Below are 14814 nucleotides of genomic sequence, written 5' to 3' on the forward strand. Positions count from 1 at the left end.
GTCAGAAAGAAAGAATAAACCAAGGAATAATAATAGAGACTAGACAATTAAAGGCGAGGCTTTAAATTGGAGTGTAACCTAAACAGGACTGCAGTAATATGCTCTGGTTAACATACATCTGGATCTGACTTTTAAATGATAACACAGTTCTACAGGTGCTACTTATGTAACACTCAAATGAAAGACCAGCATCAAGAGCAGCCAGAAATTTGCCAACATAAAAAAAAAAAACATATGAAAACAATCACCAACATTGTTTCAATGATAGTCAACCAGTGGAAAATGTAAAACCTTAAAAATGTTTCGGTTAGACTAAAAATAGAGATTCCTTTCTTCATATAATGTTACAAATATTCATGCACAGCTACCAAACGTCATATAAGTTATATAAGTTGTCCTGCAGAATGACATGATTTTAAGCCTGGAAATCAAGTGAGAACATAAAGAAGCTCTGTTTTCACAAAGTGCTGGATATGACTGATGTTAAGGTGTTAAATATACATTTTCATGCTTGGTGAGGTCCATTACTCGACCTGAACTGCTCTTCTATTGTCAAAACAAACACCAGGAGATAAAACTCTGTACCTTGCAAGTGTGTATGTGGTGAAAAGACACGACCAACATTTGATGCATAGGTGCCTGGCCTGAGCTCTTCACACGTACCATAAACCCTTTCAGGAGAGAGCCAGCTGTGAGAGAACACTGAAATAACTCCTTAAGTTTTTTTTTCATAACACATTCAGCACACTCTTAAAACACTTTATCCTGTGCGCATGTGGGCACTTTTGAACCGCTCTCGGGGTCTTTGTATGGTTGCAAAGTGGGCTGAGCAAAACCCTCAGAAACGTTTCTCCGCCTCCATGTGCAGCTTCAACTTCATTACAGCTCTCAGACTGACCGGACCCACTGTTTCTCTGCTCTGAGAGTGCATTTGGAAGTTGTTTTTTTTTTTACCTTTAATTTATATGAAGTCAAATTTGCACTGCATCCAGTGAAGCATTGTGTTTTTGCATTGCGTTTTGTTTTGGTTTTTGCACAAAAGAAACGCTTGTGGAAACAAGAAGCACATATGGACACTTATAGAGACTTTTTCCAATAGGGATATGGTCTTGGTCTAAACCTTTTTTTTTGCCGTATTTTTTTTTATTGTTTTTTTTTTTCTTCCTCGGTTTGACTACCTCCTTTAGATCAGACAATGCGAGTGACAGTGTTATCTGCCGTTCTCTTGCTCTGCGTCAGGACCCTTGTCCGTGCCGAACCCAAGCCCAAAACCTGCCCTGCCCGCTGCGATGTGAGCGCGTGCCCGAGCCCGAGCTGCCCGAGCGGGTACGTGCCGGACCGCTGCGGCTGCTGCCTCGTGTGCGCGCGCGCCGAAGGGGAATCGTGCGGGCGCGCGCACGACCTGCCCTGCGGCGACGGGCTCGAGTGCAAGCATCCGGCCGGGAAGCGGCTCTCCAAGGGCGTTTGTCAGTGCCGCTACGGAGCCAAGGTGTGCGCCAGCGACGGCAACACGTACGCCAACGTGTGCCAGCTTAAAGCCGCCAGCCGCAAAGCACTGCAGCAAGGCCTGCCGGGACTGAGCTCCGTGCACAAGGGACCATGCGAGACTGGCCGAGGTAAGCTATTGCTCTGTCACAGTAAATAACAGTGTGCACAGTGAGCCAAAAGCATCCCAATGTTTAAAACTGTTACTTTTGCAGATCACATGATGATATTGCTGCATATTATAGTTGCTCAATAGTTTCTACGACTTTTGGTCACACGACCTTCTTTCATTACGCATGCAAGAATTGTCAACAGTGATGGACATTAGAGCTCGTGAGTGTGGCGTTTTACTAGGTGTCTGCCACCCCTTTCCCACCAACGTGACCCAGCCCTCAGATGAACCTGCACAGCTATCCTCTGCTGCCCAAACAAAAGTCCAGTTCATGGAGATTGATCTAATCTAGCTGACTGGGCTGAACCCAACCAAAAATCTAGGCAGCTTGTCTTGTTTTAGTCAACGTGACCATCTCATTGATAAGATCAGGGTTATAAATGAGTTCTATTAGGCCAAGCTTCACCTCCTGGACTGGGTATTGCAGCAAGAACTAACCTGTAAGATTTGGTCAATACAAACTTTAAGTTCATGTGCTGCAAACTGTGATCACAGGACAACAGAGAGCATATAAAACAAAACCACAGCTGTGAAATTGATAAAGTTTGAACCACCGTATTAAATATGCTTATGATTTATTAAAATCTTTACTGATTGATTGGCTTTTTTTTTTGTGCATATGGCAACGTTGAGCTACATCAGGATTGCAAAGGCCATTAGTGCGAAAATAACTAACAATCCATAGGATATATTATCCATTCCAATTGTCAGAGGAGCAGAGAGCAATCATTTGTGGTATCAAATAAGGCACACTATATTTTAGTTAAAAAATGTCTCTGCCAAGAACCAGCTCTTTCTGTGGGATTTTTTTTTTTTAAAGACTTGTGGTTTAGTAGTGTCTCCAGCCAGTCTCGTTTTTTTGACAGCCTCCAGGAAGACATCTTACAGATCCAACCTCACACACCAGAAATCACTACCAAACAGTGAAATCCAATAAAGTATCTTGTTTATCTTCAGACATTTATATGAGTGCACTTGTTATGTCTAGCTGCTAGATATTTTACCCAAAGTTACAGACTTTTCTGACTCTTTTACACAAAAGCGTCTAGCGTAGTGGCTTGAATTAACAGCCTCCAAGGGCATGTAAAACATCATAACTCAGACATTAGCTTCACTTACAGCTGGCAGCTGTAGAGTCATCATATGAGGAGGCAGTTAGAATACAGAAGGTCATTGTGCGCTCCAGACTAGACGTGAATTTGCAGGTGAATCTAAGAGCAAGCTGAACTTTGGCTTGATCTCTGAACAGCTCCAAAACAAAGACGTAACCTTTTTTTGAACAACTATTAAAGAGAGACAGGAAGTAAACAAGAATTAGTACCGCTGTTTTAGCCACAAAGAAAGATTGCCCGAGCTGTTAACCAGACACTGCTTCCATGATTGCTGACAGATGAAAATCTCTTTATTTGTGTGTGAGACCTGGGCCAGCAATATGGGTCAAATCTTAACATTAAACATACCAATTACCTCATGTCAGTACAGAAGCTTAACAAGAAACTTAACAAGAAGGCTGTTTGAATGAGTTTATCAAATCCTTCCCGACCTCGATCTAATTTCGATATACACTTGAGAATGTTAGTGTGAAGACTTCTTGTGTGTCTGCTTTCTGGTGGCCAGAAACTGACTAATTTCACAGGAAGAGGTGTCTGACTGACAAACCACATTAAATCTACTTACTGTTTTAAACAAAACTTGGGAAATCGTTCCTCTTAAACTTCATTCTCTCCCGGTGTTCGTGTTTATTTTTCCCCCACTTGAGTGCAAAAAGTAAAAGTACTGATAATCTTTTTAGTGTCTAGGATAGTATTAGAATGTAAAAAAAAAAAAACCCAAACAAACGCTTTCAATTTCAAACCGTATATTCATTTGACTTTCCAGGAAAAGGAGAAGTGAAAATCAGCCAAGCTAAACAGTTCCAGTGAGCTTTCAGAGTGACCGTTTCTGTGTTTAATCTCCTTATAAACATACTTTAATTTCATTAGTCATAATTTCCTGTACAACTAATACTCTGAAATGGTAAGGATTAACAATGATTTTATCATTAGTGTATCAAATATCCCATGACCATGCATCCTTCTATCATGGTAGTCAAGCATGTGCCATCAGCTGGACCACTAATGTATAGTCTTGCCCTCAAACCAGACTGGAAAATCAGACCAGAGAGTCAGAAGAGATCATTTTGGAAATCTTATGGAATTTTCTTTCACCATCAGTAAATAGCTAATGCATGGCTGACTGTGCAATGTCTCAGGGTTTTTTTTTTTCTTTTACAGTCTTTAATAGAGCAACCTCAAAGAGGATACACATTGGAAATGGAATGGAGGGTTGGCTGACTTGGCCACAGTAACCCAAATGATCTTAACGCTGCAATTCCCCAGGCCATGTCTAAGTGATATAGTTACCCTGGAATGTGTCCTTAAATGAGGTTGCTTGATGTGATTAATGATAAACAACTACAAGTGATTTACTGCACAGTTATGATGATATTTCAGCGAGCAATCCGTAATTTATACTTTAACCAGCGTTCCATTTACTCCCCTTTGTTCTTTTCCTGCACAGCAAATACTGAACTCAAACCAAAAGAGCAACCAATGAAATGTAAACCTCTGGGGTGGTGTTAGAGGCCATAGTTAAATGGTATTAAGTGGTTGTAAATTTGTACTGTAAATGTTATTTTGTTAGACATATATACTGTGAGACACACAAGTTTAGTTATGAGGTTATAAAGACGGGTGTGCCGCTAGACCCCTGAGCTAAAGTGCATGTGCCAAGGCGTTCACAGGAAACAACCGATGGCTTGGGTGCAATCTTTGTGCAGAAAATAACATTGTCTAATTACTGCACTTTTACATACCCAGGACTCAGATGCTTACACACACACACACACACACAGTATCCTCAAAACTTTTAGGTTCTTCTAATTAAAAAAGCAAATAGCAAACAGAGCAAGCCTGACATCAAATATCAAAAATATCCAGAATTTCTACATATGATTCCCATTCAAATATAAACACACACACACACACACACACAGCTAAATTGGACTAAAGTCACCTGCTGGTTTTGATGCAATTACAGACAAGCAGTTCCTGTGTTCCTGTATAAAAATACTTTACCACAGCATTGCCCTCTGTTTCTGAAATAAATATAGCCCCCTCTACCTATAAATACTGAAATGTTTTGTTAATGACTGCTGTTTTATTAGCATACACATTAAGGGTTATAAAATGTTCCGGAAAGCTGTTTACACCAACTGTTTATTTGCGGCTAGCATGGCCTGTGTTAAAATTCTGTAAAGCTGCTCTCAGATCAGTAGCATGAGTGAACTACTTCCAGCCTTCTATAAAAACCACAGTTGTGTGTGCTTATTAACATGACAAATTCTTCCTGCTAGTATAGGTCCCACACAACCCAACAGCCCGAGGTATAAATTCAACTTCATTGCTGATGTGGTGGAAAAGATCGCCCCAGCTGTGGTTCATGTGGAACTCTTTCTAAGGTAAGTGCTGCATCTGATTTACTGTACAGGCCAAATTGACTCCAAAAATATGCATTCAAGTTAAAACAAAGGAAGCAAGGATGAAGCAATTGTTCTGTTCCTGGTCTTAGAAGAATCTGTGCACGTGGCAGGCATGGACAATTTATTTTCACATGCAGCAGAAATCAATCTGGTCTACAGCAGTTGTACATTTTTTGTAGAATCTTTTTCGTGAAGAGTGTGGAAATGTGACTAACCTGAAGGTGTGCAAACACTTGAGCTATTATGCCTGCTGAGACACTCAGGATGAGCACAGCTGTTTCTCACCAAGTCTGCTTATTTATAGATACTTGACAAAAAAGATGTTAAGTACAAACAGGAGAGAGTCAACAGGCAGACAGTTTCCACTCACCAAAACCCTGACTTCTTAACATCATGAATCACTGTTTTTTTCCACTGTGTTTCTGCTTTTTTGTGCCTGTAAGTGTGTGTATTTTATTTCACTGTAGTTTTCTGCATCCTGGATACATAAAAAATACCCCAAAATTCTGTCTAGTATGTGAGCAATAATGTAATATTTTGCCAGATAAATTGAATTAATCTAATGAAGTTTTAACCTTTTAACTCGTAGCCACCCACTCTTTGGCCGGACTGTACCACTGTCAAGCGGCTCAGGCTTTGTGATTTCAGAGACTGGGCTGATTGTTACAAATGCTCATGTTGTGTCCACCACCACGCCTGTGTCAGGACATCAGCAACTCAAAGTGCAGATGCATAATGGAGACGTATACGACGCTACGATTAAAGACATTGATAAAAAGTCGGACATCGCCACCATTAAAACCAACCCAAAGGTGAATACTGTATGACACTATTATTGGTTTAACAATTCCTTTTTTTCTGTCTCCCTAATAGATGTCATCTTTATGATTCAAGCTATCCAATTCCTTAGCGCACATGCAGTCATGTGCTGAGAATTATGGTACAATAGCAAAATCCCAACATCATATATCTGTGACCTGGAGTTCAATAAAGCAAAAATAGTCCATGCTGCCTCTTTGCTGTCAATCACATTGATTTTAGTGCTTGATGTCTGTGAGGTTATGCATGCTGAAGATTGCAGGTCATGCTTTTTTTTCGACTGTGTGGCACAGCTTGAGTAGCAGTTTGAAAATAAATGCTGTTGGCTGGATTTACCTATCTTGACCGTAGCACATATTAGCACTGCTCATCATAGTGTGTAAGAATTGGCAAATGATCAAATTGGAAGAGAATGAGAGTACAAGTTGTCTCTTACCTTAAATGTAGGTGATTAGCTACTTATCTTATCTTATATTCAGTATCTTAAAATAGTTCCCATAATGTCATTAAAGTTAATGAAGCTAACAAAGTGAGGGGAACAAAGTTTATATACTTCAGTTAAGCATCAAACAAAACCGCATAACTAAGACTTTGGTAGGATAAGTACTTACATTGGTACACTAACAGTGCAATTAGATACACTAGTCATTCATTCATCCGTTTATTCATTCTCCTTTGGCTTTTCCTGGTGACTGTGGCAGTAACTGCAGTCCTTCTGGGAGATTCTCAGCACATGTAAGCCAACAGTGAGATATAATCTCTCAAGTTGGCCCCGGGTCTTACCTAGAATAAAAGTTAAAATAAATATACAAATGGGGACAATATCATTATTGAAATCAATGCAAACCTACAGCTTAGAATTTAAGCTTTACGACTTCTTCTTCTGTCTGATAGTTTTGAGTTATAAAAACTGCTGTAACTGTTTATATCCATGCAATGTCCCTTTGTTCCTGTTTATAGATAACATTATTATGTACAGATGTGGTGTCAGAAACCACATCTGTAATCATTAAGATTTCTGTATTTTTTGTCGCGACATTAGTCTTGTATCTCTAGGACAAACCAAAACAGGCACCAAATAAGTCTTAGCAGCTTACAGACTACACCCAGTGTGAAACTGTTTATAAGTACATTTTTTGTTTAAAAGATATGCACAACACTACCCACAGTAGTTTATCCATATTGTTTTCTTTACCTGTTTTCTCACTGCACAGAAAAAACTGGCAGTCTTGTTGCTGGGTCATTCAGCAGACTTGCGGCCTGGGGAGTTTGTGGTCGCTATTGGGAGTCCATTTGCTTTGCAGAACACAGTGACCACAGGAATCGTCAGCACGGCTCAAAGAGATGGCAAAGAACTGGGTATCCGGGACTCAGACATGGATTACATACAGACTGATGCAATCATAAATGTGAGCCAAATGAGACTGCATTTGAGTATCTGATCATAATGATCTTTAAACTTATCTAAAAAACATGTGTTTTTTCCTTAAGTATGGGAATTCTGGTGGCCCCCTTGTCAACCTGGTAAGCTTTTAATATGCATACAAGCACATTAAATACTACTATAATTGTTCAACCATTCTAACCTTTATGTTGGTCTTGATGTGGTATTAGGATGGAGAGGTCATTGGAATCAACACTCTAAAGGTAGCAGCAGGGATCTCCTTTGCTATTCCTTCAGACAGAATAACGCTTTTCCTCAATGACTCCATGGGAAAGCAAAGCAAAGGTACATCAACATTTAATGTGTAGCCACATATTATGATAGTGCTGATTTAAGGTTAATAAATAATCTTTTTTTTGTTGTTGCAAGGTTTAGTTTAGTTGTTTCATTGTTTTTCTGCTTCATTCTTTCAGAAATGAAATCAGTAAAGAAGCGTTTCATTGGAATTCGCATGCTCACTATCACTGAAGCGTGAGTGTTTTTAATATCTTTGATTTATACACTATATAAAGATGCGTACATTCTGGCAGCGTCCCAACGTATCCTAGCGCATATGATGCTACATTTGCCTGCCGTGTGAAAATGTAAATATTTTTTACATTTTGCCATATCCCTATTGTCATCATAAGATAATAAGAATCGTAGGTCGAACCATCATAACTTGGCGATCTGTATAAGGTCCATAAAAGCAGGATCTGCCAAGGATGGTGTGGAAGCTCTTCACTGGCCTTTGGAACCCTGAATGCGCACTAGGCATTCTTGTTTATAATGAGTGCCTCACCTCACTAATGTTTTTTTTTTTTTTGTGACTGATTGAACTCAAACACCTGCTATAGTTACTATTAGGAGTTTAGCCACAAAATCCCACACAAATAATCGTGACAGACATCACACCTTTACACTATACTGATATCCACATAGAGCTTTTTTAGTGTTTTTGGTGTGTTCAGCACTGGTGACCTTTTGCTATCTGCAGTCTTGTAGAGGAGCTGAAGCAGCAGAACCCAGACTTTCCTGATGTTATCAGTGGAATCTATGTCCATGAGGTGGTTCCGCACTCTCCTGCTCAAAAGTAAGTATCGACCGAGTGCATGCTGCTTACCCGATGTGAATTTAGTTTTGTTATAAACTTTTATTACTTATTATAGTAAAGATCCTTTACTGGATATTCAGCATTTGTAAAGTCAGTAATGCCCAGTGTTGACAACAACAAATAACATTATGTATCTATCTTAGATAAACCGATAAAAAAGGCATTCATTATTTGAACTGTATCGTCCAGTTCTCCATTTCCCAGGTTTTTTCCTGAATGACACATGCTGTAGGTAATCAGCAGTGAGCATGTAATGTAAATACTCTTTGAGATACAGTGGAACCCGGTTATGTCGCCGGCCTAGGGGACGCCAAAAAGCATCGAGATAACCGATGATCGAGATAAACAAAAACCAATATGGCGGCAATATATTAACGTGCTTGAAATGTCTTTATGTACATGATGTGCGTTATTAAATGAGAATGTGCATGCACGTGTTTTTGGAGGTTTTTTTTACACAACAGCGTTGCCGCGATTTGATTGATTGGTGTGGATCGAGATAACCTGTAATGCGGATAAGGAGGCGGAAGCCGAAGTAAACGCAAACAAAGTTTATTGAGAATACTCAGGAGATAATCCACCAATACTTGTAGCGAAGCAGTAATATCCAGTGGTGCGCTCCCGGAGCGCGGTCCACGAAGTTCTGTGAAAGCAGAGACAGTTCGTGTAGAGAATCCACGGATCAGCAACGGATAAACATGGTGCAGACAGTGTGAACATGGAAAACAGCAGGATCGGGGTAATTCGGGGTGCCGTTGAGAGAATGCGAGTCCGAGAAGAAGTGCGTGGCGGGATACGTATACGCAATCACACAGACCGACATGAACCAACACATACGATCACGCATAAACAATAACGGACCGCGAGTGTGTCGAGGTGAGGGGCTTAAATAGGAGATGGGATGAGTGAGTGAATGAGAGTCAGGTGTGTGTGATCAGCATGACTGGGACAAGCTCCATGCGAGAAGAAGCAGGGTGCTTCGGGGAATGCCGCCGCCGAAGGGGGCATGGCAGGGGGATTTCTGACATAACCAAAGGTTAAGTGGCAAATTTGCCCCCTTGTGCTCGAGATATTAGGGTTCGGCGACATAAAAAAAACGACATAACCGATGAAAAATGCTAAGACAAAGCGAGAATTTGGCGGTTCCACTTCAAAAACGTTGATTTTATAGGGTTGGCGAGTTAACCGAGGCCGAGATAAGTGGGTTCGACTGTAATATCAGAATTTAGAAAAATAAACGCAGGGAACCAACTCCAGCCCCTCTTAGTGCCGGTCCCAAGCCCGGATAAATGGGGAGGGTTGCATTAGGAAGGGCATCCAACATAAAAACGTGCCAAATTGAACATGCGGATCATGAATACGGATGATCTGATTCTGATAAGATGGTTAACACTGCTGCAATAAATTAGATATAATGTTCCTGTTTCATAAATGAATGGAGATAATTAAAGGATCATTTGTGATCCTTGGTGTGCTCATTTCTAGAGGCGGAATAAAGGATGGCGACATCATTGTAAAGCTGAATGGCCGACCGTTAACTAGCACCAGTGAGCTAAAGGAGGCTTTGATGGAGGACACAGCTCTGCTGCTGGAAGTCCGCAGAGGCAACGATGACCTGCTGTTCAACATCGAGCCTGATGTTATCATGCAGTGACAAATGTACGTACCTTACCATTTACGATGGTAATGCAAGGATAAACAGGTGAACATGGATGCACACAGACATCCACAGACAATACCATGAACCCTAAAAACACAGCTGAGCAGGATTTTCCTCATTGTGTTTTGTCGCCAAAATACTGTACATACCGGGGGAGATGAAAAGTCTTGTATTATGGTAAATAAGGAAATGTATAGTACTGTACTGCTTTTTAAAAAACGATGCTGGTTATATTGAAAAGCAGCTAAAGTTGTGCCTGAGACCATTCTAAAGGCCAGGGTGAAGCAGAGTATAGATGGCTAGTATGTCATCTTCCTATTAACGTATGTCACGACATTACAGTAAAGAAATACTGGGAAACAAAATCAAACATACTATGCATAAGCACATTGTTCTATAAAATGTGACCAACACATCCTAATGCTGTTTGCTTTATAATTGTCTTTTGATGCTTGATATTTACTTTTGTAATAAATGTAAGCAATTTTTAACTTTGAGTCAAAATGTTTACAATCGCATCTGCTGGTTCATACCAATAAAAGCAGAATTTCTGAACATGTGATCCAGTCTGGTCAGGTTGGTTTTCCTTGTGTTTATTTAAAGGTGTAATGGAAGTATTAGGATGAGACACTGTTAGGTTATAGTCTGTTAAAGCAGACGCACAAGGCTTCACTTTTCAACTTTTACCAGATGAGGTATGTGGCGTAGTCGATTGAATATTGAAATATTTAGTTGATGAGGAATCTACCTTTTTAAAGGTTTATTTCATCACTAAGCATGGAAATGAAATTAGAAACTCGATGCTGCACAATTTCAATTGTTTTGAGAACATAGACATATTTGACATTTTTATTTTATATATATAAGCAGTTTTAACCATGATTTAGAATAAATCATTTACTGAAGATAAATGAATGAGTGTAAATGTGTCATGCCACAGCATGCAAAGCAAGAATACATTTACAAAGATTTTTTAAGGGTTTAATTTCCCAGGAAATTTTCAATGACATTAAGATGAGAGAAAAGTGTTTCACATTTGCTGACAACCTCAACATCAAGAATACAGCAACTTATACCTCCTTTAACCACTGGGATTTTCCTGCTAAAAGAAAAGTAAAATAAATACTTTTGGGTAGCCTGTTATCATAACAGATCAGGAGGGAAGAAGGCAAAATATGCAGTCTCAGTGGCATTCCGTTTTCTTTCCAGGAGCTCACTAATATTTCCAGTACTTTTAATCCATTTACTCATTTGCCAGATGTTTTCTCAAAAAAATGACAGGCAATACATTTTTTGCTGCAAAAGTGAAAATCTCAAAAAAAATAAACACGTTGTTCAAGCTCATTAACTTCAAATAGGCCATCCTGAGGTAAATCCATGTCAGCCTTTACCTACGCCAGGTTCAAACCATAATATCTATTTATTTTTTTACCTTCCCTAACAAAACCAATGTAAAGTGCTAAATTTTGTTTATCCTTAAAACATGGTCATAAGATATTTTGTGACCTCAAACATGACCATATTTAGTGCACCAGATGCTAAACACTGATTCAGACACTCACATTAAACTATACTGTTTAACTTGGCTTAGAATCTAAACGCTTGAGTCATCCATAACTGCAATTCGAAGACCAACCTACAATTTGTGTATGCATTTGCAATGATGTGGTTAGAGAGAGTTTTGAAAGAGGAGACATGGCCTTGGTTAGGAGGAAGGCTGTCTGTTTAATGTAGCGAAGACGTCACCTTTGTATACAAGCACAGCACTGTGAACAGTCTACACACTTAAACTCGCTCTCACTCAGAGGAGACAATACGAGGGCAAAGGAAAATTTATCACCCATCACAAAATGCAGAGGGTTTACACAGGGATATCAGAGGTTGGACGCACAAAACATTTACACATCCATATGACTGGTTGTGTATAGTATTCGGAAAATGTTTATCATTTTTGCAAACCTCTTTTAAACGTTTGGTGAACTTGTACACAAACAAAGTAGTCTGGTATTTTAATGAATCCTTTCTCCTACCCATAAGACCACCATGCAGACAATGAACCATGCCACAAGTAAATAAACATAGGTATACTGCTATGATTTAAAAACTGAACTGATCACCATCCTGAAGCCTGAGAGCTTTCTAAACAAGCATGCTGTAAAATTGCAGTGGACAGTTCCGTGTGTGTTGGTGTGGGGAGGAGTGTAAACTGATCTGCTGTCGAAACAAAAACACAGACTTGGCAATGAAGTGAACGTGGTTGTCCAGGATCATCTCTAGAGCCTTCACATGAATGAGTGGAATGTAGACACGTACATAAACACACGCCATGGGAGACAGCACAATACAACGGAAAAAGAAATAGAACCAGAGAAGGAGCTATATGCAACGCAGACAGAGATGGACTAATATCAGGGCTCCAGGCACTTATTTTGGTGTTTAGCTTGATTCTAACATCCCCTATTAATAACCTTGTTTATGGAAGTGTTGTCTAATCCTAGATTTGGAGATTTTGCATCTCTAATCATCTGCCTTGGTGCGCTTGAGGAAAAAAAAATATCACTTGCATCTTTACAACCACTTAAATCAGATTAATTTCAGCTCCGGTGTACTAAACCCTAGTGGATACTTTTTAGGGCAAGTAATGATTTTACAGCCATCACCTGATTTTTATGCACACTTTTGTCTCATATCATTTGCATATTCTCTCATCTTCTAAATTGTATTGAATGTGTAAGGGTATTTATCCTCTGTTTTCTCCACATTTTTATACACTATGTTTAATTTACATGCCTATAATTACATCCTATTTGTATCTAGTATATAAATAATTAATTTTTATAAGTGTTATACATTTTCTTCAAATAATCAAACAGTTAACTGTTAAATTTGTCTCAAAATTCTAGTATAAGATAAAGCAAATTAACATCAGAATTCTTTTAAAGATTATTATTACCAAAGGTGCCAATAGTTCTGGAGCTGAATGAGGGCCAGCAGGGATGGGCAGTATTTATGATACTTGTATTTTCAATACAAATTTAAATATAAAATAGGATTTTGTAATTAGTATTTAATAGGGTTGATAAAAATGGCTTTATATTTTGTATCAAAATACTTTAGTGGTTTGAATTTTGCAGTTTTAAAATACTGTAAAATACTGTAAGAAGTCTACATGTTGACATCATAAAAATTCAGCCTCTGATTTGGTGCCTACTTAGTAGTTTTCCCAGACTTGTACAGATCAGTACAGAAAATTGATCTGAAGAAGGTGGGGAAGGTAAGAAATGTGCAGGCTGCCAGCTTTCAAATAGGCGTGCAGTGATTAATAAAAAAAATGTGATTGTTGAATATTGTACCCTAATTGAAGTAGCTGTTTAGTAGGATTATGATTTTGCATACTACTGCAAGAATGATTGCCTGACACATAATATATTATTATATTGATGACTAACAATCAAATAATGAATTAGTTAGAAACTAGTTGTTATGAATACAGGTGGCATCAGTTGTCGTCCTATGAATGACTTGTTTGTCATTGAGTCAGTGTTGCTGATGCAAAGTAGCCCTTCGTTACCAAACACCAAGTAACTGAATTAGGATACAATTATGAATCATTCGCAAAATAACCTTCGTTCTGGGAGATCACAGGGACAAGGATGTGAATATGTGATCTGTTAACTGGTTGCATATATCAGATTTAATGCATTAAAAAAGCTGTTGCTATTAAACATTGTTTACTACATTGTTTCAACTGTCAGTGTTATAGTGAAGAAGATCAAAAATAACAATTGATGGAAGGTTTGCGAAGAAATTTCATGCTCCCTTGTAAAAGTATTTATTTTTATTTTTAAAATACCAACATACAGTAGTTTAGTTAGTTAGTTTTATAAAAAAAAAACATTTTGATGCATTTTTTGCCCAACCCTGAGAGCCAGGTGGTGTCTAAGAAATGCGCCATCTGTGCTACTTTAATAAGCCCTAGACTATGGAAAAGTAAAACTGCTGTTGACTCAAGATGCACTCATGCTTAGAGGTGAATTGAAAAATCTCATTCAACAGCAGAGTTTGGTATTCTACCTTAGTTAAAACACCTGATGCAAATCCACAACTCAACAACCTCATAGAACTGAAGCAGGAAAAAAAGTTTCAAAAGTTTTGTGGTGCTGTGGCCTTCCATGATTTCAGTTTGGAATCGAAGATGTGACTCTGAAGTGATGTGATGTTTTACTTGTTCATGAAGCTAATTTCATAGACTACTGAGTAATGATATTTAGAATATAAACCATTATTCCTTAGAAAATGGTACAAATAGTTTGTAATATTTTTTCTTCTTCTTCTTCTTTTGGCTTCTCCAATTTGGGGTCGCCACAGCGAATCATCAGTCTCATACCCCCCTGTCCTCTACATCTGCCTGTTTCAACCCAACCACCTGCATGTCTTCCCTCACCACATCCATAAACCTTCTCCTTGGTCTTCCTCTTTTCCTCCTTCCTGGTGGCTCCATCCTCAGCATTCTCCTACTGATATACCCCATGTCCCTCCTCTGCACATGTCCAAACCATCTCAATGGCGCCTCCCTCACCTTGTCTTCAAAATGTTTTACATGCGCTGTCCCTCTAATAAA

The 14814-nt window shown here is 39.0% G+C and overlaps 1 protein-coding gene across 1 annotated transcript; it reads left to right on the forward strand.

Annotated features, from left to right (window-relative positions):
* Positions 1-865: 865 nt before the first annotated feature.
* htra3b (HtrA serine peptidase 3b) lies at positions 866-10755 on the forward strand. Its single transcript, XM_046851840.1, has 9 exons — positions 866-1616; positions 5057-5156; positions 5767-5989; positions 7211-7405; positions 7488-7520; positions 7611-7725; positions 7854-7911; positions 8417-8512; positions 10019-10755. The coding sequence occupies exons 1-9, from the start codon at positions 1196-1198 to the stop codon at positions 10185-10187; spliced, it is 1410 nt and encodes a 469-aa protein (XP_046707796.1). The 5' UTR covers positions 866-1195; the 3' UTR covers positions 10188-10755.
* Positions 10756-14814: the final 4059 nt, after the last annotated feature.

The sequence above is a fragment of the Silurus meridionalis genome, chromosome 6 (assembly GCF_014805685.1).
Source record: "Silurus meridionalis isolate SWU-2019-XX chromosome 6, ASM1480568v1, whole genome shotgun sequence".
Taxonomy (NCBI): Eukaryota; Metazoa; Chordata; class Actinopteri; order Siluriformes; family Siluridae; genus Silurus; species Silurus meridionalis.

Bases quoted from the DNA above. Each gene is read 5' to 3' on its own strand.
- htra3b (XM_046851840.1), top strand. From the start codon at position 1,196: ATGCGAGTGACAGTGTTATCTGCCGTTCTCTTGCTCTGCGTCAGGACC. The intron at 7,406-7,487 runs GTGAGCCAAATG...TTTTTCCTTAAG, and splicing joins AGACTGATGCAATCATAAAT to TATGGGAATTCTGGTGGCCC. The intron at 7,521-7,610 runs GTAAGCTTTTAA...ATGTGGTATTAG, and splicing joins GTGGCCCCCTTGTCAACCTG to GATGGAGAGGTCATTGGAAT.